The following is a 26,312-nucleotide window of genomic DNA, read 5'->3' as shown; positions in this document are numbered from 1 at the left end:
TGAAATTTTTCGACCTTACCTGGAATTTTCCCATCTGAAGTTCGAGAGGTCAGGACGTGAACTAGACGGTCCCGAAAACAGAAATTTTTACTTAGACCCTGAATTCGAATATGTGAGTCGTTTTCTAAAGGACCGTTCCATTTTTCTGGAATGGGAAAAATTGCCAATATCCCGGTTTTTGCTTGAGCTCCGAAAAGTGTGTGGTCTTAAATAAAATTCAAAAACGCAGAGAAGAGCGAAGCAAATAATCTTCCAGTATGTCGTAGCAGAGGACTTTCCCATAGGCTGTTATATCTGGCCATTTACCTGGCCTCGCCGTTTTTCTAAACCTTCGATGGAACAAAGATGAGAAAAATGCCATTTTTCCTGTCTCTATCCCATCAAAACTGAAAAAGACTAGGAGGTGGGAAAAAACCAATATGATTATTTTTTAGAGCAAACATTCTTCGCTGAAAAACCACCTAAATTTTTTAAAATCTTTTTATAACGAAGGAGGGTGTAGCGTAGCGGTTAGAGGTTCTGCTTCCTGCACTATCGATCGGAGGTTGGAATTCGCCCTAGTGCTCAGCAAACCTTTCATCCCTCCGATTCGATAAATTGGTACCAGACTTGTTTGGGAGGATAAAAACACTCACTGACTTGACACATCGGCTAGCCACCGCAAGTCATTGTATAGGCCAGTTACACATTCGTAAACCTCAAACGATTTTGAATTGAAGTGAACGTGGGAACGCATCCCAAGCGGATTGATTAACGCCAGACACTTTATCATTATTATTTATTATAACGAAGTTATTCGCGATCATCCAGACCTACCCTTGTGCAGAGAATCTGAGCTTTTTTGGTCATTACATCCCAATAAATCGACTTTTAAAATGCAGAAAACTAGGTATAATTAAATTCTTACTGTCCTTCTAAATTTAATTTCTTCTAAAGGTGGTTTTAGTTTTGCGATTCTTTTACAAAAATTTGACTCAGCCGAGAACTTACCTTTTTACACTGTCAACATGTTATACATTTTCAAAACAAAATGTTGGGGCATCTATGGTGTCGTACGCCTGAAACTAGGGGCCACGTATACGAGTCTGATTGCTACCTGCACGTGGTGGTCCTGCTTTAACTAAAAGCAATCAAGCGTTCGAGTGTACGCATTGGGAACGTACGAGCTATATAACCTGCGCTGTTATATGGCGAAAGCTTCCCATACATTGCAAAAAGGTGCTGTTGTCCAGCACACCGCCAAAGCCCATAACCTGAAAGGTCAACTGCCTGAAGGGAGCATGGAATCTTTGGCAACAACCATTCGTTTCGTCACGCTGAACTGCCGAACACTATCGAGTGAACTCCAACAAGCCGCTCTATCCAGACTTCTGCGATATCTCTGTGTGCCTTGCTGATGAGAACAAAGTAGGTGGCTGCGCGATAGCTGTGAGGAACGATTACAAGAACCTGGTGGAGGAATTTGGCCTAACATCGTCTAGATGCGCCTTTTTACGACTGCGGGATCGCGGAGGACGTAAACTCTGGATCGTAAGTGCTCACGCACCCACGGAAACCGCTGAGGACAACAGTAAGGACGCCTTCTGTGATGAACTCAATGCGATGATGTCTAAAATACCAAGCCAGCAGGTGATCATTGTCGGAATCGACGCAAATGCGAAGATGGGACTCGAACAACAATACGGTTCAAATGCCCGGTTCTATTGCCGTGGAAGAAGTTTGCCTTTGCATCTGCGGAAACAAAACCCACGTACAATTCTGTATGTGTCGCGCGCAGCGCTGGTGACTTCAACCAGGAAAAGCGTCTTAGAAGGAAGCTGCGTCGTCTACTGCAACAAGACCGCGATAATGAGTGGACGTCAAGAGCGATGGAGTTTGAGAAGGCGTGGGAGGACAGGAACCCGCGGAAAGTTTATGCTCTACTAAAACAGTATAGCGGCAAAATGAAAAGATGTTCCCCTGTCCTCAACACCGCCAATGGGGTAGCTGTCGGTGAAGCAACCCTTCCAATTTGGAGATAACGCTTCAAGACCTTGCTGAGCCGGCAAGCACCGTCAGCTCCTGAACTCGAACACGTTCATAGACCGACATATGCGGTTAATAGGAGCCACCGACCGAGTCGCAGGTCCTGGTCTGTGTTCAGAAAATGAAGGATGGAAAATCTGGTGGAGACAACGGGATTAGCGCAGAAATGCTAAAATATCGTTCTCCGTCTGGGATTTGTGAGATGACAAAGATCATCCGTTCAATATGGATAAACGAAAGGACACCTGATTAGTGGAGACACGCTATCATAATTCCCCTCCACAAGAAGTTATCCGTCACGGACCCAAGGAATAAGGATTCCTCTCTGAAGGTAATGTAAGAAAAGAGCAAAAAAAATTATAAAATCGGGCATTCAGGTACTTTGAGTAGGTACCGTTCTTCAGCTGTAGCTAATTTTTTTATATCATGGTGTTTGGTTGCTGTACATCTCCTCCATCCATCATTTCGGCGTCGTCGAATTTTCCAGATTTTAAGAAATCTGAGAAAATTAATCTTGCCACATCGGGAACCTTGTAAGAGTAAACCATTCTTTTTGAACTGCTACATTTACTAACTAGTGATTGCTCATTGTATGTCCTAGGATCACTCTCTCTTTAACTTCTTAAAAACTTGTCTTTCCTCCTCTCTTGCTTCTTACTACTTCTCTGTTCATTTCGCCTGGGTACTTTTAGTCTGGTCGAGTTATGAAAAAAAAACTTTTTCTGATTCTAAACGTTGGGGGAAATGGAAAGTAATTGAACAAAACAAAATAAACACTATCCAACTCGGACAAAAGCAAAAAAAAATCCGATCGCCTATGTCGAAAACCTTAACGGAAGATAGCTCATAACGACTCATGAGAAAATCGATTCCGAAGGAAATTTCAGACTACTGGCAACTGCAAAAAAGGATGTGTATGGAGTGCCACTCATCCGTCAACTTTTCAGCGCTGCTCTGTAGCCGCTAAAGCACTAGAAATGTCTTCTTCAGAAATTATTGTTAATATATGTAAAAAGTGTTCGGTGGTGAATAGAATCTAACGTCGGCCTTGGCGAGTTTGAATGGTCAAGAGGTGAAAAATTACTGGACCTCTCTTGGGTAACAAATTGTCTCCTGGGTTCCCGGTGAAGAGTGACCAGAGAGAGCGACCATTCACCATACCGTATAAGATTGTGCTTTCATCTTCAATATACTTTCTACAAATTTACTTGAAGGCAGCCTACCACCAAATTGACGACGTTGAGACCTGAACAGGAAAATGTAGTACCATGGGAGTATATCTCGGATGTGACCATCACCGGGTGCGACACCGGCTGACTGACCTTTATTTTCTTCGAGGGACATTAGGACGCGAAATCATTGTATATGTTCCGGTCTCCTCAATTTTCTTTCCTATGAGGCACATTGGAACGCACAGTACCCCTAAATACGAGCCGCACTCACAAGATAGCAAATGAAAATTAGTGAGGTTTCCTCAAAAGGAGCGCCAATTTTCAAGGAGAATTCGCCCTTGTCACATCTGTCAATTCGCTCAAATCTACACTCCCAGGCCTATCTTCTCTTGGAGAATCGAAAGTTGAGTCACCTCCTGAAAGTACTCATCGTGAAACGTAGGGCAGTCTTCGCGAAATAGTTCCATAATTACACAATTTTTATGCGTGCACCACACAATCACCATATGGAACGGTCAATACGTATTGTCAACATTCGTTGTGGCAACATCATGTAAATTTTGTCGACATCAATCGCATTAAGCGAGGAATTCTCTAAGACAGACTGCAAACAGAAATAAAACAAGAACTGGCCAGTTGCTACATGCGAACTCGTTGTGCTTGAATGAGGGATTTTTGCATTTTATCTTATTAACGTTTGCTGTAGAAAATACTCTACGCAAACGAATCTTTTGCAGTTCAGAGGGAAGATTTTCCAACTAATCTTCAAACACTTTTGAATGTCTCGGACTTGCTAAATATTAGTGTAATAAACCAGCATGAAAACTTTTGTTTCATCTTAAGTTTGTGAAAAAAGCGACGTTCACAACCGTTTACCACCATCGCAGCTTGTAAATTTTCTGTTTCGTTCTTTGATATACTTCAGAAAAATGTGACTGAAAAGTAAAACAGCTTCAAATGCAAGTGGAAAAAAGCGAAGAAAAATTTTTTTTAAAGGCGTCACCCCACGAATCTGAGGTGGTGCAGATTTCGGGTGGAGCATTCTTATAAGGGATAGTAGATTGTGGAGAGGAGGGTGAGTACGTCCATTTCTTCCTAACTGCCGTAAAAAACGGTCCGGAAGATTCGGAGCCGCACAGGGGTGGCGCGCCCCAGTCGAACTCCTTGTAGAAAATAATGCGCCAGAACGCCCGAAGCCATATCTTCCAGGCCGTTTTTTTCGGCAATTAGGAAGAAATGGACGGAATGACACTCTTTCCATAATCTAGGACCCCGTATAGGAACTCTCCACCGGAAATCCGCAAAACCCCAGATTCGTGGGATGATGCCTTTAAGGATTGCTGGCCTGCACCTGTCGGGTACGACTTACTCAAACTATCATTTATTCATGTTCAAAGATATAAATTACTCGTGCTGGATAGCTTGATATTTATTTGAAAACCTTGTTGTTGTATATGAATGAATACATATTGTGCATATTTGAATTGTTGTTCTTTTTCAATTTCAGCTGATGTTTCAGCGTTTTCGAGGTTGCGTCGCTAGGGCTTGAAACTCAAATAAAATTAGGCTTTTACTCTTAGTACGCTCAAACCGACCATATAAAAGCTAATTTCTAATTCACTTTGTTTATGATGTTTCTGAAACTACTCAAAATATGTATATCTATACGTTTCGAGGCTCTGACAACTCGATTATGATGAATAAAATGAACAAATTGCTCTGTATGTGCTTTTTTCCCGAAACTTTCTATTATAAACAGTTCCAAAAAACCACGACGAAAGGCAAGCTACTAGGATATTGTCAGGCAGATCGTGCGCTATTCCGGTGGTACGAAATGGATGCGCGTTTCACTTTTGCAGGGCAAGCTATATCGTCATCCAGCTGAAGCCCATAGGTTCCTTCATTGTTCGCACGTTTCTGCTACACCGAAAGAGGCAGAGGTTTTTTAGAACATTTTTCTACTTCTTGTGACTGAATGAAATTCTGGAAAACGAAAAATCTACCGGAAAGTAGTTTCTCATAACTGTTACTGTTACTTAGCTTTACAATCCAACCGGTCTGAAAGTTCGGTTGAATTCTGGAAAACGAAAAATCTACCGGAAAGTAGTTTCTCATAACTGTTACTGTTACTTAGCTTTACAATCCAACCGGTCTGAAAGTTCGGTTAGAGCTGGACTTCAGATTTTTTGTGGTCCTCGGTTTGCACGCCTTCACTGATCAATGAAAATTGATAGTAGTGGCATTTCTGTGAAATTATGTGTTTTCCAGCAGCGCATTTCCTCTTTTTTTATTGTGAATAAAGGTGAGAGATTTCATAGCTCCCTTTCTAAATGCGTCAGCTCTATATTCGGAGAACATTTCAGCTTCAAACACTCTTCCACGTGGTCTGACGTAGAGTTTTATCTTCATCACTAATGGTGATATTGTGATATTCACATCTTTTCATGTTAGCACATCATTCTGTCCCTAATATGTAGTTGAGGGCGGAGGAAACTCATACTTCGAATCATGTTTCCAAATTGTGGAGGTTTCAGAGCAACATAGATGTAAAGTCAAGTTTGATTGTTCTCGAAATTTAGTACTGACCCGTTCGGAAAGAAAATAATGAAATCTCTCATCTATGTCCAAGTTTTGTAGAAAAAAAAATTGAAGAAAGCGTTGATGGAAGAAGAAAACTACAATTATAATAGTACTCTTATTTCTTATCCATCGGTGAAGGTAAGCGAAGTAAATACTACAAAAAGTCTGAAGTCCGTCTTTTGCCGGACGTTCAGGCTGGTACAATAATAATGAAAACTTTCTTCTCGATAATACATGGGACAGCACAATAATTATAATTTTCAAACATCGCTGACCGCTCTCGAATGGTATCTCTTGTAACCGCGGTTATGAACTGGGCGTTATGTTACCATCAGATTAGCTTCAAGAACTTCATGCAGCATCCCAAAATGTTCTTCTTTGCCATTGAGTACGATTGGTTACATCTGTAGTTGGCGCTGAACGTATTCGAGTGTATGGCCGTGACGCATCGGTATGTCTCCTATCTTTTCACTCCGCTCCATTCAGTCGATTGCGCATTGCGCATTCGGCACCTGCATACGTGTTATCGAAACCTACATCGTCAGAAACTTTAGAACTACATGGATGTCTTCCGTACACATGCTTATGTTTTTGGCTAGTCGCTACAATATCGCTGAGTCGTGAAAGCTCAACCTTCCGCTGATGAATGTTTTTAATCTGTAGTACGAGCCCATTATCCCTTCGATCGTTCGCTACGTGAATTACGACAATTTGATTGAAAGCTTGGGGTTTTTGTGAAGGAACATGTTAAAAAGGTTTAGGTGTGGAGCAGTTGCTAAGGGGGTCTTCTGCCACTGTACAGTCGATAGGTGGAAGCCGCCTCAGAGATAATCAAGCCTTTTGTCCTTCTGAGTTCGATAAATTGGTCGCAGCACTGTCCGAAAAGATAAAAACACTGATTTGATACATCGGATGGGCTCCACAACCCATCGTATAAGCTAGACACGCGTTCATCAATCTCAAGCGATTTTGAACTTAAGCGAACGCCTTGGCGTCGGACTGAAACGCTGAACACACACTCTATACCTTGTATCGAGAAATAGTAGGGTCTTCGCTTAAGATTCCACTGAATGCCCTTAACAGGCACTGTGAATACCTTGATCAACTCAGTATTATATGTGCATCAGTTTATCTTACCTCCACAACGGTTTACCGCCTTATAGTGGCGTAGAGGTGACTCTGGGCGTCAAACTGCGATGCACAGCGGAGATTCGTCCTCCGGCAGGATCTCCAAGCTGAGAAAAAGTTCGACACATCCGACATTCCGACTTCTCGAAATCGGAAGCCTAGCTAAGATTAAATCACTGCTAAAGTTCACCACTGTGTTGGCAAAACGTCGCAAGGTGGCTCCCTGATCCATATAGGTTGGGTGAAGACATGTGGTGAAAGCTAAGCTCGCCGTGGCATGACTGCTTAGTTTGGGAAAAAGTCTTTTTTGCCACTCCAGCATATGCACTGCCTCAGTACCCTGCACACTGGGCCCTGCCGTCTCAGACGTCGGACGGTATGGCGACCGGTGAGAGGCGATCAAATCTCAGGTTACTCAGGACGTCGTTGACTCTGGACCAAGGCGACACACGCACGACTCGCCATGGAGACTGTCTCACACTGTGTACTTACAACGCGAGAACAGTGTCCACAGACGCTGACCTGCATGCCCTTCTGGTCTGTTCTAATCACCGCTCCCTTCGTGCGAAAATACGACTTAGCCACACCATGGAAAAGAACATCTGCTATCAGCAACGAAGGAGAAAATAAGTTGTCCACGACGTTTGCGTACTCGAGGACTCCTTGTCCCAAGGTGACTGACACATCGAGGAGGACCCAAACGCTGACTACGAGATGCTGCTCAGAGGATTACGAGCCAGTGTCGCACATTGAGCGGTTAGTAGCAAACACTAGCTGCAGAAAGGCGTTGCAGGAGGATCTTTTGAAGTACAGGCAGAAGAAGATTCTGGAAGCAGCACAAAAAAGAAGGAGTCTAAAGAAGTGCCGCAGGGATCTCTGCGGATATAATGTTCCCCTAGCAGCCTTGCTGAGCGAAGACGGGACTCGTCGTGAGATGGAAATCATTACGGAGAGACTCCACTCGAACCTTTTCCGTTCATCGACTCCTGTGTCAAGCCCGATCATCGCTACTGGTGAAGCTCCACCACGGATTCTCCACGGATTCGAAAGTACGAGTCGCTATCAATAGCATGAAACCTAATAGACATAGAAACCTGGCACAGCCCCCAGACCTGATTTTATATCAGGTTTGCTTTCTATGTCTATTAGACTTTCTTCGGGCTGGTGGCCATCCACTTCATGTAATCTTAGCAGCTCACATGACATCCTACCTTCAAAAAGAAAGGATCTCAGACCAGTGGAAGACCTCGCGAACCGTTCTTATCCATAAGATAGGTGACCGAGAGGACCTTCGGAACTACCGTCCGATACGCTTGCTGAGTGTGTTATACAAAGTATTCACCAAGATCATCCTCACGCGCATACCTAGGACGCCGGATGGAGCACAGCCTCAAGAACAAGCTGGATGCCGCCAGGGGTTCAGCTGCTTGGACCACATCCAGACCGTGTCGAGGGTCATAGAGGTTTGCCGGGAATACCGCCTGCCCCTTGTTCTAACCTTCGTCGACTATGAGAAAGCCATCGACAGCGTAGATACGAATGCAATACTGTCATGGCTGGTCGATCAAGGTGTGGACGCTTCGTATGTGAGGACATTAGCCAACTGCTACGATCGATGCACCACTAAGGTACAGCTGTTCCACCGCCCCCTCACCATACCACTGGAAAGGAGGTACGACAAGGCATACTATATACTATTACTATATACTATATCGCCGAAGCTGTTCACGGCTGCATTGCAATGAAGAATGAAATCACTTTCCTGATAAGAAAAAAGCATACATGTTGATGGACAATTTCTCTCGAAGCTTCGTTTCGCGGACGACATCGTTCTCTTTTCGAGCAGTACCAATGAAGGAGAAACGATGCTCAACGAATTGAACGAAGCAGGGAAGAGAGTAGGACTGCGAATAAACAGAAAGAAGACACAGTTCATGAAGAACGCCTACTGCGAGAACGGAGGAGTACAACTTGAAGGCTCCCAAATCGTGGAAACTTTGTCATACGTATACCTCGGACGTTCTATGAACATGGAAAACGACTTGAAGGAAGAACTGAATAGAAGAATGAGAGCAGCATGGACAGCATTCGCAGCCGTCAGGGAAGCTACGGACCAACTGACGGACAAAGATTTTCGTGCCCATCTGTTCGACTCGACAGTTCTTCCAGCGCTCTGTTACGCAGTGGAGACGTGGGCAGACACCGCTGCCACGTCTAGGAAGCTACTTACTACCCACAGAACCATTGAGAGGTGCCTTCTGAAGTTTAACCGGCGCACACAACACCTAGCCGGTATTCGAAGCTCCGACTTAAGAGGAATGTACCGTCTTCGCGACCCAGCTGAATATGCATCGAAAGCAAAACATAGATGGGCCGGTCACATCATGAGAAGAATCGACGATGGATTGACTAAAAGAACACTAGAGTGGATCCCAAGAGATGCTAAACGCCCTCGAGGGAGACCGCCAACGAGATGGGGTGACGTGTTCGCTACACGGATCCGAATTAAGAGGATACACGGATGGACCAGCTGAGAGCCCAGCTGAATACAGCTCAAGAACCTCGTCGACGTCGCTCACGAATCTTGAGAACATCTTGGATGACAATGGCGAGGGAACGAAGCGAGTGGAAGAGATGCTGGAGCCCGCACTTCCAGTGAAGACAGGCCATCTAAGTAAGTAAGTTTATCTTAGAAGACCGAGATTCCTTTAAAGAAGGTCCAAGCAGTTCCGGACTCATAAAGGCTTAATAAGCCTAGAAGCTTATAAAGGCTTCTGGATTTCAACTCAGGAGCATTAGTATACGTCATTTCAGATACTTTCTTGTGAGCCTGAAAAAAAAGAACCATTGGAGTTCGACCCTTCAAACATCACGTTGTGAACAGAAATAAGCTAAAAGTGATAGAAGTCGGAAAATGACGACCATTAATCGACTCCACTCTAAGTGCAACGGGGCAAGACCTTCGGTCACTACTGTCAATTAGAATAGGGTAACAGTTGTTAGGGGTTCCACTGTCTGCACGATCGATCGATACTAAAGTTGTCTGGGAGGACAAAAACACTGACTTAAAGGCATAACTCCATGAATCTGGAGTGCTGCGGGTTTCAAGTAGGACGTTCCGGCGCGCTATTTTCTGCAACGAGACTGGAGCACGGCAGCCTTGTGCACGCGCCGCATCTTCCGGCCCGCATTTACGGCAATTAGGAGGAAATGGACGGAATCACCCTTCTCTCCATAATCTACGACCCCGTATAGGAACTTTCCACCTGAAATCCATACCATTCCAGATTCGTGGGATGATGCCTTTAACACATTGGCTAGCCCCGCAAGTCATTGTATAGGCCAGTCAGACGTCCGTAACCTGAACCGATTCTGAATTAAATTGGACGTGGTGGCGCATTTCAACGGATTGATTAACGCCAGACACCTTATTCTTTATCCATTTTAACATGATGAAGGAGAACCTCGTACTCCTTTTTACACTCGTTCAAATCATTTATCCAGGTGCCTGTATACACCGATAAACGGGCCTGGGTTGAATGCATTGCTATCAAACGAGATACGTCCGCTAATAAGTAATACATCAAACGGAAATACATTTCCTCCTGTTCTAGCTCTAGAAATGTCTATTGAATGAACGGTTAGGTGAACGAATTGCGATAGCGCCGAGGTTGGCTTATAATATTGGATGCACGGTTGGAAAACAGGATGCCGATGGTTTTATTTCCATGTTATTTTGATACTATTAATTCTTCCAAACACAAGAGCATTTGATAAGGCCGCTGGTTGCTGGTGGTAGTGATAACCTGCAAAATTTGATAAGCATGGCGATTACCAGACGCCCGAAAGGGAGCTTGTTAAAGGCAGCGATTTTGACGTGGACGACGTTCCAATCTACCACCCGAATTCTCGCCGTCGATTTCGCACCACCTCAAAATCGCGGTATGCTGCCTTTACAGAAACGCACACATAGCTATAGAGACTCTTCCGTTTACGATACTGCCTCATTTTTCTTTCTCCACGTTCTTCCTTCTGTGCTATTCTTGACTCTTTCGTTTCATTCTTCTACATCTCTCTGATCAAACGGTTAATTGTACTGTAATAGTTCTTCGCACAGAGTGTGTGCACGTCAAATAACTTCACTAATCTGTTTAGGGTCGGTGTTGTAAAGTATGTTCTTGACCGATGTGTAAGGAACATAAATTTCCTAAATTCATCCCCCAAAGTGCCCCTCCATCAAGCTATGGATCAGCGTGGACACCGGAATGGCGGTGATTGAAGGGATCCTTTGAGTTAAGACATCTAGCCTATTTTGATATCAGTAAGTTGAGTTCAGCTAATTTTTAAGAACAATGAGAACGAGAGTCAGCGCATTGCTCATGTATATTCTCTCATGCTACGCTACGAAATTTGCCGGACATCGTGAAGATGTTGTAAGATTACGTGGGTTAACAGATACTGTTCCTAAAAGTGCTGGGAATCTCAGAGATGTGTGCTGTCGGTCTTACATCTATGAAGACAATGAATATTCCCAGCTCACTGAGAAGTTGTGAATTCCTCACTCGGTGGAGCGCAGTATAGTGAGGTAGCACACTGAACCGCAGATTTATGACTAATAAAACCGCATAGCTATTAAGCCGAGAGTGTTTATGTGTATCAAATAAGCCGTGGTTTGCAGCTGCATCAAATATGTCCACTCCGTGTCAGCCTTGTTTTTTCCATTCGTCGTACGTTATTTTTTCATGGCCACGCAAGTAAACATGGACATAAATGACAACTTTATTTACAGATTCCACAATATTAAATGCCATCTGACTTTGAGCACAAAATCGGACCTCGAACTAAGGATACGCGGAAATAATAACACCTATTTCTTAGAAGAAAAAGAAAACTATGAGCAACAACAGGCAAATCTGTCCGGCCTTCGATATCGCCTGAACCGCGAACGTCGTACCCGTCGTCCCTGTGCTCGCCATGTCGAGCAACAAATCCGTGACGTTCTCTGGATAAGCTCCGAGATTATGTACAGGCTGGTCGTAAAAAAATTTTGTCGGTTCTATCGACGTTCGGTGATGTTGATGCCAGTGCGAAGATATACTTCGGCCGCTCGTTTCTCCAGATCCTCTTCAACTGCAAAAGCGACAAGTTAGTCGTCACATTACTCCAAGAAAGAAATTATCGGACCAAGCAATGAAAACTGAGCCTTTTAGAGTCAGACTCTGAATAACTCTCAACACAAATCTATTCATAGTTGTTGTGCCATAGCGTTTAACCGGATGAGCGGGACTGAGGAAGGCTACGTTGAGAAAGAACACCGCCTGCGTTACGGCAAGCAGACGCGTCATGCTCAGTTCGGGGAACACATGAATATGAAGTATGTCTATTTTTACTTTCCAAGCGTAGAAAATTGGATTGGAATAAATAAATATTTCCTTTATTGCTACTTTTATGGGATTACTCTTTCAATATGAAAGGTTAGAAGGGAAGCACTAATGTTATGCCAGCAATATTACGAAGGCATAATGAGGGGATTTCCACGAACACCCTCGATACATGATAAGAAATTCTCGCGAAGAGGTGCGAGGTTAATGAATGCTAGTGAATCCAATACTGTCTAACCTTTTCCAGAAGGTGACGTAATAAGGCATTTTAAGTGCATAAGGATGACGAGGATCAGTATTAGACGGTACGATTTGGGTCGAGGAGTAAATTGTTGAGCGCTTCTTCAAGAAAACACATTTCTAAAAATGCAGTCCTATTCCCTTCTTTTTAATTCCTCTTGCTCTTGTTTTCTTGTTTTTTATTACCATTAAAGTGTAGTGTAAAAGTGACGAAATGGAGCATTTTCGCAACATTTGCTTTTCGAATTTGATCCGAACGGTAAGGAAGCTGAAGCTCAGGTTGATACAATATGCAGAAAAAGAGCAGTGCTTGAAAATGTCGCCTGCCGTTTGTCTTCGCAGTATGAAACAGGGGACCTAGGCCCCAGAAATGGATCCGGTTTACCAAATCGTCGCGACATAAGTGAAAATTCATTTTCTCCTTTTTTTTTTGGAAAACAAAAAACTACTGCAAATTGATAATCTACAGGTCTGTCCCTCTTTCAATCGTCCTATAGTTTTTAATCCCGTTTATTGGTTCTATCCATGTCTCTTATTTGCTCTTGTTTAGTGTTATCCCAAACATTTTTCACTCCTTTTTGGATTATTGCAAAAGAAGGAAATGAAAGAAAGGTGTAGAAAATTTTTTGTTTAGCCAAACGACATTTCATTTTAACGACCTGAAAATGAGAATTAATAGAGTTTGAAAAAAATCGACTGCAATCTTCATAAATATTGAATAATTATTAAATAATATAATTAATAATAATATAGTTAATTATTAAATAATATGTTCCCCATCGAATGATCTCCGAACTTTGAAAATGGTTTCTACTTCTACGTGCTTCTTTCGCTCTCTCTCAAAAAAAAAAAAAGAAACGCTCACGACTTATTCTTCAACCCAATACAATTATTGGGTAAAAGAGATGTTATCAAATAAATCAATGCAGTATCTTCTGTTATTCTACTAACGAAAATCTTAGAAATAATGAATAAGTTTATCCTTGGGACTTTTGTTAGCGGGAAATAATCTTTTCTCAATTCAACCCTTATCTTTCTTCCGACTGAAAATTCCGATTGCAATTTGACAATAATTGAATTATCTCGAAAATGTGGAGCATTTCCTTACCATCAGCGAGGCATTTTCCACTTTTTAAAACGCTTTTATTCTTTAAAACGAATTTTCCGGCTGCACTCTTAGGGACAATGTTAATTCAGTTTCCAGTCCGAAATGCGGTATAATTTCGTTTGCTTCCTCCTTGTGTGATTTTTTCTAGTCTAATGCGTTAACGTTTCCTTCTTTCGTCAGCTTCATCCCAGAGTTAAGCTCCGGGAAATGGAATCGAAAACTCTTTTTTGTAGTATCAAGTATGTATGGTCTTCTATAAGTCTATTCAACTTATATTTCCAGATTTCGTTTTCGCTTTTTATAATGAGCATGACGCTGGAACCTAGTTTTTTGCATTCTATCTGTTTGTATTGTTTTGTTTCATCCGCCCAACTTGTACCTTTATGTTTTTCGAGTGAATATCGGTCAAACGCCTCCGCATTCATTTTTGCAGTGAATCGCAAAGCTTTAAGGTAATCTTTAAAATTGAAAGTAATTAAATTGAAAGCTTCCTCGTTATATGTAACTTTCAGAGGCGATGCAGTTTTAGGGACATATCATATATATATTATATATTATATATACATATTTTTTTGTCATATCGTATATTATAGCTATATGGGAATAAAGTGGAATTCCCATAAACGTGACGAAAGTTTTCCGCAGTGGATTTTTTTTTTTTTGAAACTGTAAGTGGATCTTCGTCGACACAGTTCCAGATCGATCCTTCAGCATATAGATGCTTATGTTAGCTCACTTCCCAAAATCTACATTAGCTCATACATTCTCATACATTCTTATGTCGATATGAATGCACATGCACGCATTGCCATATCGTGCCGCATTTTTCGGCATTCGAACATGACACGCGCCGAACAAGCGGATGAACAGCGAAATAGAAGGCTCAAAAGTGGAGTTAGATTAGCTTGGAGAAAAACTACAACCCGATATTCAGTTTAGATTCGAAGAATTCACCGTCGAGACCAAGCCACACATTTCCGTTGCAAACGTCACGCCACACAAATCAAAACGGAACTTCGCCGCGTGAAGGAAGCAAGCGAGGAAGTGTCACTCACTGAACATTAGTGACCTCCGTCACATGACGGCGTCGAAAATATAGAGATCATCCTGTGGCGCACATAAGATACATTACAGTAACTATAATTAACTACAAACACCTCACCATACTAACTATTAAACATTTTAATCTTTCGCACATTCAGCAAGTCCCCCATCGTTTACTGTCGAGTGGGGGATGGATATTAAATTTTTTTTCCAAAAAGTTCATATGGGATTTATTCTGTCAGTTCTAAAAATGAGAGGTAAACACTATCTTTAATATTTTGATAGGAATTCTAATTTTTGTTCCATAATATTTATGAAGAGCTACTAGAGCCAGATATAACACGCGAATGATGTGAATCTGCGTATTTATGTCTATTAATTTTCAACCTCATTGATTGCTTGAATCTGAAATGTTTGAAAAATCATTAACTTTTCCAACTGAACTCAGAAAGAAGAGCTATAACGGAATTTTGAAAAAAAAACAACCTTATATTTTTCAAGTGAAAGGCATTCCGAGTGAAACAAGAGCGTGAAAGAGACAAATTTCCCAATTCGCAGAACAAGAATTCCTGCCCATTCCCCCCCCCCCCCCCCGGGCTGTTACCATTTATATTTAAACTCGCTTGCATATATTCCCACATATTCATCGGCTACATTCCCGCTCCGAATCCTCAGCGAGGTGTATTCAAATATTAATTATGTATTCGGATGATGTGATTTGCGGCAGCGCGGTCTGCCAGATCGCCCACACGCAGCAATTCACGTATTCAGTGCGAGTGCGAATATTCACCGTAGCTTATAGGTCCTCGAACCAATACTCGATTCAATTCGACATATCATGAAATTGACTATTTTAGAATTTTTCTATGAAAACATGGGAGAGTTGGGAGTGTTCTTCCTAGTAGTCCTGTGGAACGTCGTGGGACAGATTTTTCCTGCGCAAATTTCCCTACGAGGCAACCTACAACGCGCCACCCTCGCACACGAGCTGCGTTTCCGAGTGTGCGGGCGATGATCAATGAGGTTTGCTAAACAGCCTACTCAAGTAATACCAAAGGATAGGCTGCATAGGGAACCGACACTTATGTAGAGGCAACGTAATAAGTTGCTCCGTAGAAAGAATCGTACAAGTAGGCCTTTTCCGCAACATCATGCAGGGGAATAAAGGGAAATGAGCGTCAACACGCTCGTACTTGTGGTCAGCACGGCTAACCTTATCTTTCCCTGAAGAGGTCCGAACATCGTAAATTTCGTGTGATGCGAGGATGCCTCTACTGGATCCATCATAGATCTGTGGTCGAAGGTCAAATAGCAGATTTTTTCGATGCATAAATATTCCCGTTCGACAGTAATATCTGTTTTATAAAAACAAAACAATAAAAATGAGATGATGATGTACAAAATCCTGATGATCACTGTAGATGTTTTTGTAGAGAAGAGAGCGTGGAACAACTCCTTTTCCAAGAATTTTGTTCATTGCTGGTCAACACTCTAACAACATTTTGTAAATAGTAAATATTTTTAAGAGCGCCTTTTTCATGGACGTCTGGCAGATATGGAGCTATTCTCGGGTGAAATTGTAGAGCGTCGATAGATGTCTCATATTTCAATTTCGAAGTGTCTAGCACTATTGTTTACTTTGATATTCCTTAGATATTCTGCACTTCGTCGCGAAATAACGGAAATTGCTGTAGATTAAGGAAACGTCATATTAAATGTTTCGGTGAAGATTTCAACGTTCACACGATTTTTCGGACAATTTCTTTAGTTGCATTTCTTAGGACAAAGGTATTTTCTTTTGGCTTTGAATTCACTGAGAGAGCTGATTTTAGCCCTAAAATCCCGACTTTCGTCCCGGAGAAACGACAACACTTCCTACCATCTAATCTTGACCAAACCAATGAAATAAGAAAGAGGTCACAAGAGCGAAAAAGCGTGACGAATGAGCCCCCGAATGTTGTTGACGTTTCGGTTTGCGTCGGAATAGGAAATGGTGCTTGAATATAAGGTTTGGCCGCGAACAAAGAAGTCTTGGGATGTAAATATCATTCTGATTTTTATACGGCCATCGAGAAAATGTTGTTGACGACTACGGTAGTGTTCTCACGGGATGATTTTCATCGCAAAGTTTGCTTTCTGGTGTCCTTCCGGCTCATACGTTCTTTTTTTAAGCTTTAAAGAGGTTGAAGGTAGAAGATGGCATACGAAATCCCTCTACAATAATTGGGGATTCTTTTTTCTTTTGGTGAAACATGAAGCTGCAGCTTGCGAGACGTCTACATACCTTTGAAAATAAGCATCCCCCGGAGAAGCCCATTATTACGCGCGGTTCTGCACGAAAGTGAGCTGACGAATGTGTTTGACGTCAAAAAATGTTCCATGCCATTTCAGAACGTTCCCCATAATATACAGGATTTATTTCCAACATATTTCAAACGGCCAGCATGAGCCGTTCAGGTGTGTTATCCATGGAAAAAAACACTGTCAGCCACCTCACAAGGAACCCTATTCGTCGGTGAATTTGTGTTCAATTAGTCGTTAGTCGCCTGTGTTCGCTCATGCAGTGATTCAAGCAGCAAATCCATTATTCATAGGACGATGGAGCTCTTGTTTCTTCCTAGATAGAATTCTCTCGTTCAGTTAAGATGCCTAAGGGCGATATAAGTAAAGAATTAAAAATTTAATTGTTTTGTTGCGCTGTACTCGAAGCAGAAAAATCACTTCATTTTCCTCATCATTTTCCTCTTCTAGGCATGTTCTAGCTAATTTGAAATTTTTGCTCGACACTTATACTCAGAGATTATTGCCCAATTCATTAGCTGAGATATAATTAATTAAAATAAAAAACTAATTGACCAATTGATCAATTTTAAATACGTGACAAAAAACTGAATGGTGCAAACCTTTGTGATTTCTTTTTTCTTCATTAGAACGCTGCTCGTAACTTTATATAAATATTTATCTCCAGTTTCATAAGGACTTTCCCCTGTACATACTTTGAGGTTCCACCGTAACTACAACGTCAAGCTACATAGTTCGATATTTACTGCTTTGAGCATATTTTCGTTCTTTTCCTTCCATAAGGAAGAATAAATTGCCATTTATTTGCATTTTCAACCTTTTTGTCATAAAATTCGTTTTATATCCTACACAAAGAAAATTTGCACAATTTTCCTTCAAGAGGAGTTTTATGTGTGCGCTTGGCTACAGTACGATCTTATTAGAACGTGATTCACCGTAGCTACTAGGGAAAAAATGGTTCAGTAAGCTAGAATGAAATGCAAGCTTTCAACGAAGCTAATTCTATGCAGAAATGAGGGGGCTTGCATTCAGAGCACTCCCTAATTGCTCTCCGGAGAATTGAGGAACGAAGTATCTTTGTATGAAAAAAAACAACTCCACTAGATGCAGATTTAATTAGCCACTTCTCTCGCCTGTGCTCTCATCTCCTCATTTTTGCCGATCTTGCATTTGCAGCAGTTTGTATGCTTGACGTAGTTAGATTTCGCCTTATGCAACAAAAACATAATGAAACATCATACGAAGGTTCCCAAGCAGATAATTTCTTCTTATACTGTGAATGGGAACCATTGGAAACTTTCACATTAAAGAGCGTAGCATCTGTTTCTACGGTAATGCACTAATATCAAAACTATTACTATTATCAACCTTTCTTTGCCAATGGAAGGATGAAGGCGGGAGTGTTGGTGGAGAAAGGGAGGCTGGATTGAAGCCCGTTGCTCAGCATGAAATTTTAAACTTTATGGTGTTCCTTGAGCGAGAACACAGTTTGCAGAACAAACTTTTCAACCACGGTTTTTAACCAATCAGCCATAAATGAAACCAGAAGATTTGACAATGTTACTTGCTACAGTTACTCTGGGTTGTTCCCATTGACAAGTATGATTTCGAACGTAGTTTTTAAAAATGACCGAAATGAGAGACAAAAATTTAAAATATCTTCCACAATTCCAGAAATTTTCATGTGAGTGATGAAATGATGACGTGTGGACTAGACTTTATGACTTCTACTTCTACGACTGCTACGAGTGCAGAGATTTATCTTCCAAAGCAAACAAAGGCTTTCGAATCCCGAATTTTGATCTTGAGAGAGGAGGGAGAAGTGGGGAAGAATGAGTTCGCGTTTTCGCTGCGATAAGAAGCGTAAGAATCCCAGCCACTAGTGAGTTGAACCTAACATCGAAGGCAGTCTTTGAGCCGGCCGAGGAATGGGCAGTCGGATACAAGCGCATAGCTCTCCCATAAAATTATTTTTACCCCATCGATTTTGAGATTTTTTCAATGGCACCAATCGCAGTTATCCGATTCCCAAATGCAAATTTTCACTTTTAGCTATGCGAACTGAAATTAGCTCAGTTTACGATGCGGTAAGCTATTTCAAAAAAAAATAAATAAAGGATTCATATGGAAATTGTAGAAATGGTAGAAAATATGGACTTAGGAACACTTCTGAAGACTACAAGGAGTCTATCGACCTTGCCTCGGATTCTAAGATCCCTAATTACCTTACTTTCTTTACTTACACATTAGATTATAGGTGTGTGTTATGATGCCATTTTTCAGAAGAACTTCCATGCCATTTTTGATCTCGAACACCAGGAGCTTTGCTAGGATTTTCTTGTTTTGATTGTTCACACGCCATTTACGGCTGTTCGCAAAACAATGTTTGCTTCCAATTTAGCTGCAGGTTTTTGACCGAGGATACGCGAGAGCTATATAAATTCTCTTTGCACACCCGGAATAGGCATATCTTATTAGTAAGGATTGTTTGCTTACAATTCATATAATATTAGGGGGTTTTTAAGGTCTTATTTAATTTTGTACCCATATTCAGAAATCAGCAAGTTTTAATTGAAGACCGTTCAGATTTTTCAAAGTTGAAAAACTCTCCAAAAGTAACCTCCTGGCTAACATACTTTAATTCTCCCACAAATTCACTTTTTAAACTCTCTTTTTTTCTTAAACAAGATTTACAGTGAGCCTCGACTTTCGGATCACCATTTTGACCTCTAGAGGTTCGTCCAAGCTTCCTGCATACGTCGAATTCCCATTAACCTCGCCGAGATGAGATATAGAGCAAAAAAGGCGTGGCTAACAAATTGTTCATGACATCGTTGCGCTGGATGCACGCAGCTGTGGAATAGTATATGAAACTCGGATAGCGCAGAACCATCCATACGAAACGACCACGAGCTACACAAGCTCCAAATGTACACATTTGCCGTGCATTCAGAGGAGCTCTGCTCTTGGAAGTAATGCGTTCTTGGGACAATACGGGGAAAAAAACTGAAGCAGGAATCAGCGACGTAGTCAACTAGGATCTAGACGTCGACTTTGTCAATGTTGTCCCCTTTTTTCACCGCTATGCGCTTACGGTATCTTTTCGAGAACATTCTCAACGAGCATAGGAGACGCTGGACGGTCAATAACGTCGAGAAGATTCTCAAATCGGGATTAGGAGGAACACTGGTAACACCCTACCCATCATATCGATCCGGTTTCCCAGTGCAAGTGACATCGCCACAAGACCAAGTGCGAGAAGCGTCATCAGCAAAGCGACCAACGCCACCACTCGCTTCACTCTACGTTGATTGTGTTCCTGAAAGAGTGAAATACTACCATGGAAAAACTCAATAATGTTACTGATGTTCTTTTACTCGGCGTATTAATGTGCCTGGAAATCATTAGTAAACGCTCTTTGTGATTATGTATTTTTGTGTCTTTTTACCTTTCCAAACAGTTTTTCAATTCATTTTTTAATTCCACAAATTTCTGTTAGAATAAAATCGTTGGCAACAAAACACTTTGTGGAAGAAACCACTGCACATAAGAAAAATGCTTCATGCGTACTGTTTTTTCCACGTAAATAGGACGTAAGCTGTCAATTCAAAGCGCACAAAACATAAAATGAATTCTTTCAAAGTCAAAACATTGGGAAGATTAAGATTTAACGGATAGATATTCAATAACTGCACAGTATGTAGTGCGAATTCGTGTCTTTTTCATTTTTTTTCGACAAAGTACCGATCTTACTGTATATACGTCAATTCGTCCTTTATCTTATTCATTTTAAAATTAAGGAATTTCTATAGAATTTCTGATTGATAAGTAATAGCCTCAGGATATTATTTTTAAAATTGTTGTGAAGCAGAATATTATTATTTCAACTCTCAATTCAACTTTTCAAGCTATATCAAAGTTTTACCAGAGATAATGGTAATGATAATGGTATAATGTTTTTTCTTCAAAAACGGTTCGCGAAAAGCGTGACTGATTACTCTGAAATTCGCGTGAGGTATGGGGATGAGGACGTGAATGTGCATGAATTCAGATGTAATCCCGAGCATGCCAACGGTTGTAAAAGCGAAGGAGTTCCCTTTTTCCATCGTCTAAAAGTGAAAGGGTCAGATCATCGGCTGCGACTATCGCATCCATGATCCTGAGCTATGCATTGAAAATATTGGAGGAAATGGATGGAAATTGTGGATGCGGGAAATGAATAAATAAATGGTAGATTTTAATTCTTTTCTCTTTTTTTCTGCAGATTTGCAGTTCCGTGATTGTATTACAGGTTGAATCCCTTAATTTAAACAGCTTTAATCGTAGTTGAAGTCGCCTAATCATATTATTCTTACTGATAATTTCATATTTAGCCACTTCATCCTTTTGTGCGTCCAGAGACATGCAAACGACCCGCGGACTGTTTGAATGACAACGTATTAATGGTGATTCGTCGGAGAATAGATGTGGAAATGTTCCTAACACAAAAAATTCGTCATCTCGCATAACAACATTGCAGCAAATAATATTTGCAAGGGGTATAGATCCATAGATGTTTTTTTTAAAACTTGGCCTCTTTCGTATAAGTAGTTGGTATGTTCAGATTTCATACTAAAGGTTGGATTTCTTAAAAAGGAAGTTCACGTCACTCAAGTAGATGTGGTTCAGCAAATGTTTGAAAAACATAGAATCCAGGCACACGTTCCTTTATTTGAAACAACAGAGCTACTTCTACTTCTTTTTTCACTGAGCTGTTATGTTTAGGATTTGATCAGAATTTGCAAGGTTTTTTTTCTCGAACCGGCGGAAATCCATCTAAACAGCTTAAAAGCCAACTAAAAAGCGTTCGGCAGATGAACGACGAAGCATTCCGGCTGGATGCGTGAAGCGCAGCGCCGCCGTGCCTAATTCGCTCAATATTCCAGCCGAAGTGAAGTGCGTATGTCACATGTAATCCGTTCAGTTAAACTCTAATTAAATAAAGCGATGAAGTGCAAATTGTCGAATTTCTATTTTCACTGAAAAACGAAAATCCTCTTTTTTTGTGAGTGAATTTGAGCAAATTTCTTGACTTCTTCGTAAAACTTGTTATCCTCAGTTCATCGCCCTATCTAGTTGCGGAGCTGACCAAATTATCTCGCATAAAAGCGCGACGATGGTTCGATTTGAAACGAAGTTTTCGAGCACGAGCACACATCTTTTCTTTCTTTCTCGGAAAGATCCAGCCAGGAGAATCTGCTTCAATAAAGGTGTGTGTGGAGGGTTTCGGAAGCTCTAGGAACCAACAAGCTCAGACTTTTTCTTAGTGTTTCGCCGAAAACTGCTTTCAGAGGCGGAAATTGCATTTTCGCTTGTCGCTCCGACGTAAGCACTTAGAAGCGGTGACAATTTCACAATGACGAAAACAAAAAGGAAACACGTATTCCCCAAAAAATTGCTCTGATTTGAAAAATTCGTTCTTATCATTAATAACCAAATTGAATTATTTAAATTAATATGTTCAATAATAATATTCCACGACCTAATTTCATAAATCGATGAAATACAACCTAAAGGTACTAGTTCATTGTTTTGACGTTTATTATGTAGGTGCACACGGATGTAATCGTCGAGTTTGACCGACGGAACTAGTACCGATGGACTCAAAAACAATCATTTAGGCTGTTAGTCGTGCCCATCAGGTTGTTTATCTGGTCGTCTAAACTACTGGAACAATAGCCTCTACCTCCTCTCTCTAGCTCTTACGTCACGTGAATTTATCTATGAGTCAAGATAGGGGATCCTTCTAGCTTCAAATTAAGGAAACACGAATTTTAGTGATTCTCTAAAGTTCTCGTTTACATAGATCCAGTGAGAATTAATTACGAACCATAAATCTCTGAAAATTAACTATGCACCATGAATATTCTAAAATTAATCATACATCGCCAATCTTGTGGAATTTGATTCCACGAAATCACTTCTAAAAATACCGAACTTTTTAAAATAATGAGACTAGTCTTCTGTTGGCAATTGGGATGTTACTTTACTACTTTTATTTTTGTTAGCGTTTGGCTGTTAAATATTCTTACCCGCTGCTATTCTTAGTTATTTATTGGATATAAAGTATTCATTTAAAAATAATTTATGAAAAGAGATGAAATTCACCACCTACTACCGGGTTTCTGGATGCATTATGATCTATCTCTAGGCTAGCTGGTAAAACTTGCGGAATACCTCAGTTACTGGAATAAATGCTATCTAACTTATGAATTCTTATTAGATTTCCACGAATCCATATGCAAATCACGAAAATAAATGAAAGGGTACGGTGTTTGGACCGAAAAAGTTCAAGTTGTCTGCTAAAAATTTCAATCCAAAAGCAAGAATTTCACAAAGAAATAAGCGTAAAAAGAAGCAATTAGCTTCGAAATATTATATGTGGCGCTATATATTTAGACAGACATCATCTATGCATTATTTATCAGGTTCACCTCAGAGCGGAATTCCCAAGTCAAATTCGATAATCGTCAGCGGTTAACTTCTAGAACAAGCATGAATCCGTCACGACGATAGACGCGTAATATAGTGTTTCAAAAAAGTTGTTAAAATTGTTACTCTGTTGTAATGTTGTCCTTAAATTTTCTAGTCAAAACTAGGACTACATATATATCTGAAGAAGAAAAATGTTGTAAGATACGTTTGGAGAAATTCCATTACTTTGAGCTATTATGCGCTAAAATGTGCAATTGAAATTTACATGAAATTTATATTTAATTAATAATTAATTAATTTTTTAACTTAATTTAATTTAATTTGTGATTTAATTTTTTCATACAATTTACGTGAAAATGCACAAAAAAAAGGTTACTTTGAGGATGAACGTACTTTGAAAACACGTCAATGGAGCCTTCAACTGTTTTACAGCCACCTTACCCCAAAAATTTTTATCTACATATGGTTTCCACAAAACTCAGAATGTTCAGGCTCTTTTCGCAGAGTTAGAAGTGAACAATAGAAAATAGAACTTAATTCAAAAAGTTCGATAGCTGTGATTTCTTCTACCTTTCTTTTTAACTCTTCAAAAAAAAAACTGGTTGACCAAACGAAAAAATGGTTGATATTTTTCAAGCTGTAAAGGGTAAATCACAACGACTTAATTGCGAATTCATTGGGAACTCTGCAAAACATCTGTTTTTCAAACTTATAATCGCTAATCCTAAGATGTTGAGCGTTGAGGCATCGTTTCAGAATCCAATAAAAGTGAAGGCCATTATTCTTCGACACCCCATGCTTTCATTAATACCTGACGACGGAGAGAACCAGCAAATATAGTCGTTTCTCGAAAACGGGTAATTGTCGATATTTGAAGTAAGTATAAATCATTCATGTTCGCGAATATGCACAACGGGGACGGCGGCATCGAATCGAATAATGCTTTTCGCCGAATGACGAGTGTCCTATGAAAGAGAGAAGAAAAACGATCTGAATTGCTGTTGATTTGTTCCGAAAGCTTTTAACTGTCAAACATAGTGGGTGTCTGAGTCTCATTAAAGAAAATGGGAGAGAAAAAGCGTGAAATACGCTAGATGAACATGGACAACTGCCACAAAGTCCAAACGATTAGAAATTTCCTCAAATTTTCTCCTCACACGTTGAAGTAGACTTGAATCGTTCTGCAAGTATTTAAAGCGAGAACAAAGGACTGTTGGGTGTGTTCTTCAATCAACTTCATCAAGATGTTCTTAATTCCGAGGAGGAAATTTTATTTCGACATACATAACGAAAACAGTAGAACAATGGCTTTGTCTGCAGTATGAAAGCGCATGCAACCAAATCCAAAAAATTTTCCGAGACGAGGGCACGAAGCATTTTCGCAACGGAATCGATTTGATAGTCTTTTAAATCTGGGGTTGACACCAGAACAACAACGAAAAAGAGAGAAGAGGCCACCTTATGGAATTACGAGCCACACGGTTGTGGAGAAAGAGTTTGGTGAAGTCCCAAACGTTTACAGCAAGGATTTGGCATGCAATAGGATTGATATCAGGAAAGTGTTGGGAAAATCCTGAAAACGCTAAGAACCACGCAAAAACTCTTTTTCAGCAAAATCACAACGTATGAACGAATTTCTGCAATTTTCTTCTTGGTATTGAAAAGGAAGTTTCTGGGATGCCTTTTCTATTCGGCTGGGTAGGCCGACTGCTCTTAGAATTAACAATAATCACAGGATGAGGTAAAAGTAATAGCAGCGCCACAACAAACGAGAAGAACATTTTTCTTAAAAATGAAGTGATGTTCATATTGTAGGAATAAATAATCAAAAAAAGATGAACGATTTTAAAGAGTTTTGTGACATTTCTTTTGAAAAGAAATTGAACAGCAGTTTTAAAGTGTGTGGTTATTCGCTGAAAAAAAGGATAGAGAATAGCAAGGGAAGATGAGTATCTTTTTTGCAGTGAGTTATAGATTATAAGAAAGTGTCAAAAAATACAGAAAGTGTACTTTTAAAAACATCTCCGCGCTGTTTCTGTCAAAATTTCAGCGAAATACATAACATATGTCTTCTTAATCGCGTTCGAAATGGAATCGAACGAATCAGAGACTGAAAGGCGGTCGCCTGTCTGCACATCCCTACATTGAAACTTTATGATATCAAAACAGTGAGGGATGATGGAACAACAAGGATGAAAATCCATAAATTCCTTTGTAATATGCGTTCTGGCCACATTTCATGCAGAGACGATATGCTTTTTTTCACGTTAATAGCATTTCAAAGGCAGTGAATCCGTCTACATCAACGCCTCATCCCCGTCAACATCACGTAGACGTTACTATGGTGTCTGTGTGTAGTTATGCGAAATAATCCGTTCGTAACGTTCATATTCGCACACGAATCTCTTCCTCATGAATGCCGTCGCCGTGGACGATCAGCTAACAACCAGCTGTTGTTATCGTGAATATCAAAAACAAGTACTACAGCAGCAGCAACTATTCGTCAGACAACGATCAAATAACAGTCACAAACCTTGATCTGCTGAATTTCGATGTCAGACAGTTCGTATTCGTATTCATTGTCACCATCTGGCTTTATGTTAGCAGTCATCGATACTGCCGTTAGTGACTGAGAGGCGATAAGCAAATAACGTTAACGATAGCACTAAGTCTGAACGATGCTTGAACGAAGATCAACGACGACGTCGGGTAGTAGCAGATGTGAGGACGAGCTGACAACGACTGATGAGGCGGGAGTCTCGGATTTGAAGGCGGGGCCAGTCAGCGCGTGTGTATGTGGCGGCGAGTCGAGGACGCAGCGACGAGCACCATTGATGACGTCGCGCCGTCGAGAGGACC

The 26,312-nt window shown here is 40.7% G+C and overlaps 5 protein-coding genes across 6 annotated transcripts; 4 read left to right on the top strand and 1 right to left on the bottom strand.

The window, feature by feature from the left end:
• Nucleotides 1-1,187: 1,187 nt before the first annotated feature.
• RB195_011261 (uncharacterized protein) lies at nucleotides 1,188-2,278 on the top strand (the record flags this gene model as incomplete). Its single annotated transcript, XM_064192601.1, has 4 exons — nucleotides 1,188-1,260; nucleotides 1,367-1,697; nucleotides 1,778-1,982; nucleotides 2,144-2,278. 4 exons carry the CDS (start codon nucleotides 1,188-1,190, stop codon nucleotides 2,276-2,278), a joined length of 744 nt encoding a protein of 247 aa, XP_064050184.1.
• A 5,090-nt stretch (nucleotides 2,279-7,368) lies between these two features.
• On the top strand, nucleotides 7,369-7,974 carry RB195_011260 (uncharacterized protein; the record flags this gene model as incomplete). 2 transcript variants are annotated; one of them, XM_064192600.1, is made up of 1 exon in its annotated part: nucleotides 7,369-7,974. In XM_064192600.1, the coding sequence occupies one exon, from the start codon at nucleotides 7,369-7,371 to the stop codon at nucleotides 7,972-7,974; it is 606 nt and encodes a 201-aa protein (XP_064050182.1). The 2 variants fall into 2 exon arrangements, with proteins under 2 accessions (XP_064050182.1, XP_064050183.1); XM_064192599.1 differs by having other exon boundaries at nucleotides 7,432-7,974.
• A 130-nt stretch (nucleotides 7,975-8,104) lies between these two features.
• Nucleotides 8,105-8,650, top strand: RB195_011259 (uncharacterized protein; the record flags this gene model as incomplete). Its single annotated transcript, XM_064192598.1, has 1 exon — nucleotides 8,105-8,650. The coding sequence occupies one exon, from the start codon at nucleotides 8,105-8,107 to the stop codon at nucleotides 8,648-8,650; it is 546 nt and encodes a 181-aa protein (XP_064050181.1).
• Nucleotides 8,651-8,770: 120 nt separating this feature from the next.
• RB195_011258 (uncharacterized protein) lies at nucleotides 8,771-9,439 on the top strand (the record flags this gene model as incomplete). The annotated part of the gene is made up of 1 exon (XM_064192597.1): nucleotides 8,771-9,439. The coding sequence occupies one exon, from the start codon at nucleotides 8,771-8,773 to the stop codon at nucleotides 9,437-9,439; it is 669 nt and encodes a 222-aa protein (XP_064050180.1).
• Nucleotides 9,440-11,961: 2,522 nt separating this feature from the next.
• RB195_011257 (uncharacterized protein) lies at nucleotides 11,962-26,064 on the bottom strand (the record flags this gene model as incomplete). The annotated part of the gene is made up of 3 exons (XM_064192596.1): nucleotides 11,962-12,035; nucleotides 20,181-20,298; nucleotides 25,987-26,064. 3 exons carry the CDS (start codon nucleotides 26,062-26,064, stop codon nucleotides 11,962-11,964), a joined length of 270 nt encoding a protein of 89 aa, XP_064050179.1.
• Between the last annotated feature and the right edge of the window lie 248 nt (nucleotides 26,065-26,312).

The sequence above is a fragment of the Necator americanus genome, chromosome III, assembly GCF_031761385.1.
Source record: "Necator americanus strain Aroian chromosome III, whole genome shotgun sequence".
NCBI lineage: Eukaryota > Metazoa > Nematoda > Chromadorea > Rhabditida > Ancylostomatidae > Necator > Necator americanus.
The sequence above is the reverse complement of the archived record's forward strand: the minus strand, read 5'-3'. Positions and strand labels throughout refer to the sequence as shown.